This window comes from Sinocyclocheilus rhinocerous, unplaced genomic scaffold, assembly GCF_001515625.1.
Source record: "Sinocyclocheilus rhinocerous isolate Xijiao unplaced genomic scaffold, SAMN03320098_v1.1 scaffold1687, whole genome shotgun sequence".
Classification (NCBI taxonomy): Eukaryota; Metazoa; Chordata; class Actinopteri; order Cypriniformes; family Cyprinidae; genus Sinocyclocheilus; species Sinocyclocheilus rhinocerous.
Window position 1 is genome coordinate 261,265 of NW_015660051.1, and position 3,002 is coordinate 264,266.

The 3,002-nt window shown below is 37.3% G+C and overlaps 1 protein-coding gene across 1 annotated transcript in view; it reads left to right on the forward strand.

Moving 5' to 3' along the window:
* Positions 1-3,002, forward strand: part of LOC107724831 (protein diaphanous homolog 2-like) — a 471,924-nt gene that overhangs the window by 143,993 nt on the left and 324,929 nt on the right. Inside the window, exon 12 of the mRNA XM_016533907.1 lies at positions 2,555-2,663. Within this exon, the coding sequence (XP_016389393.1) occupies positions 2,555-2,663 (109 nt within the window). The remainder of the gene's footprint in view (positions 1-2,554; positions 2,664-3,002) is intronic.

Below are 3,002 nucleotides of genomic sequence, written 5' to 3' on the forward strand. Positions count from 1 at the left end.
CTTGCAGTAAAGAAAGAAGGAAATATATATCACAAAAGCAGACTTTTTCATGACTCAGAAAATGATAAAAATGTGTTCTCATCTCGTGCAGCAGAAGTAGAAGTGGTTCAGTCACAATGCTGCGTTTATAACTGCATGAGAGGATAATGTATGAGCTGTAAGTTTCCCGACATGTTGCAAGTTGACATGTTGCAAGCTTAATTTAACATCACAACTGACAAATGTATGGAATACTCGGAGTCAGATATGCAAAGGATTATATTTTGACGTCACTACAGGGAAATAACCTGATTTATTAATGAAGTCATGTAAACGCAGCTTACTTGCGTTGTCAGGTTACTGATGTGCATGTAAACGGTTAAAACTGGTTATTTTAATAAACTGATATTTGTGAGTTATCAGCTTACTGGTGTGCATGTAAACGTGCTCAATTTCTATTTTGTGAGATCGGAGATCGCACTGCGCACACACAAACTTGTTGTGAACGCTGCCCCTCGACTTTTAATAAAATAGCTTAGATACTGAATCGCTACATTATATTCATCAGCAACAAGGGGGTTAAATCGCTGTTTAAGTAACTAAACTCACAGCTTCATTGTTTGTAGAGAGACACGCAGGCGCAGGTAGACTATTTCACACACGCAACTGTCACCTCTCTCTCTCTCTCTCTTGATCAATCGATCGAATAAGTAGCTAAATGTTATAATTAATTAATTCAAATTAGTGTGATCTTACTGCACAATTTCATCTCTGTCTGATCTGAAGCGGGCCATAGCTTCGCGTCGATTGATTTTGGTTTTTAAAATTGTTCAATGCACAGCTAGCGATTAATTAATCGTGAATCCGGTTAATCGCTGCATCCCTACTAGAAAGCCCCCGGCTAAGCATATGCCTGCTGTGTTAGTTTTGTAGTTGAATAATTAAAAAGCTGAGTTTGCAACTGATCATTTTTATCTGGCGATCAGTACCTTCAGCCCTGGGATCTGTTTCAGTAAACACACAAACACACGCAGAGAGACTCATGCACACATGCTAAGTGAATTGGTGTGTGGTAGGTGAGTAGATTAGTGTTTTTTTTTTTTTACGGGTATGTAGGTGATCAGAGAGTGTGCAGATCTGTGTGACAGTTGTAAAGATGCTGATACCTCACTTAGCGCTGAAACTAGCTCCTTCCCTCTAAAACGCTGTGCAGTGATACTGGCTTATGTTTAGTGCTGTCACATCAAAGCCCTCTTTAGGAGTTGAGCAGGTGTAGCTTATTCTGAAGCCATGTTTGAACCAGCATGAAAGACTCTGTACAGCCCACTCACGACTACAACTTAATCACCTAGATCACAAAACACGGATCTTACACCTAGCTGTTCAACAAAACTTATCTCCGCAGTTTCTTCAACAACGGAGCAAAGCAAAACGATTTTGGGGTAACAAGACATATGAAAGTGAACTTAACATCTGGTGTAGATCACTAGTATGTAGTCTTTATAATCCGTTGCATACAAGAGTTGATAAGCATTTTGTGCATGTATGTATAAATCATAATTGTGATTTTTACACATAATAGACTTCTTCAAATTGAAACAACATCATCAAAGGGAAGGATACACTACTGAATTGTAGTCCAAAAAAGGAAAAAAAAAACTCTTTGCATGACTCGTTCACCCAAAAATGTAATTATTAATTATATTTCATATAAATATATAAAAAGCTTAATATTTTTGTGGAAGCGCAGATACACTACCATTCAAAGGTATGGGCTAAGTGGTGTACGATTAAAAAAACATATATATATATTTTTTCTTCTCACCATGGACATATTAAATTGATCAAAAGTGACTGTAAAGGCATTTGTGTTACACCATGATTTCTGGAGAATCATGACATTGGCTAGACTAGAGTAATGGCTGTTGAAAATTCAGCTTTGCTATTAAAGGAAAAAATTGCATGTTAAAATATATTCAAATCGAAAACAATTGATAAATCCAAAATGAGCTTTTCCTAACCTGATAAGAGCAAGACTAATGATATACACAGTTAAGACACAGCTGTGATGCATGTGTTTCTTGGAATGGGCTGTTTTTACACAAGCAATGATTTGTTCGGCAGTAATTATTTTGTCTATGATGCATTCTGTTATTCTTTTCCCTTAGCCATGGACTGCAATCCACCGGTGCTTGAGTCAGCAAAACAGACATGGGACCTTGTTAAGTCCTTAATTTGCTTTCTCACCAACACTCCTTGTACTTCTGTCCAAACGCATCTCTTTGGTTCTCTTATGTTGCTGCTTCTGACAGAGCATCACATACTGTAGACTAGAGGATTTCTCTTATTACTACGGAGAACATTAGGCTTCCTTTGGTATTTCAAAACCCTAGTGAGTTATGAATCTACATAAAAGTCTGTGGCTTTGTTCCAGTTCCAGTGCGTAAACATCTGAGACTGAGATTACAAGCTTAGACCAACTCGGGTGAACATTCTAAACCAATGTCACGGTTGTGTCTTGATAAAAAGCTTGTTTACCTAAACACACTGTTTTTGTCTTCTTGTTTTCCTTTAGTCTGGATAAGATCCTGGCAGCCATGACCATTGCTGCGGAGAGGAATAATAAGGAGAGGTTTGCTTCGATAGTGGAGGGGCTGGAGAACCACGAAGCCCAGCAGCTACAGGTCAGTGTTGGTGCCCTTTCCCAGAAACAGAGTCAGAATGCTGCCCTTCCACACCTGCCACTCCACCTTATTATTACCTTCATGTTATAATTCATCACATAATTCATACATACTTGCTCAGGTAACACAGACTTTGTAGCTGCAAAGTTAATAGCTATAGTTCCAGAAGACAGTTTTGCCTTTTGTCTAGAATAAGACTCATTCTTTAATAGACAAAGTTTACTTGGAGAATATGTTGTGTTTGCTCAAAAAGAATAATGCAGCAGTATCCATTTTATTTTATTTTATTTTATTTTATTTTATTTTATTTTATTTTTTTAGTATTAAATTGTTTTTGTA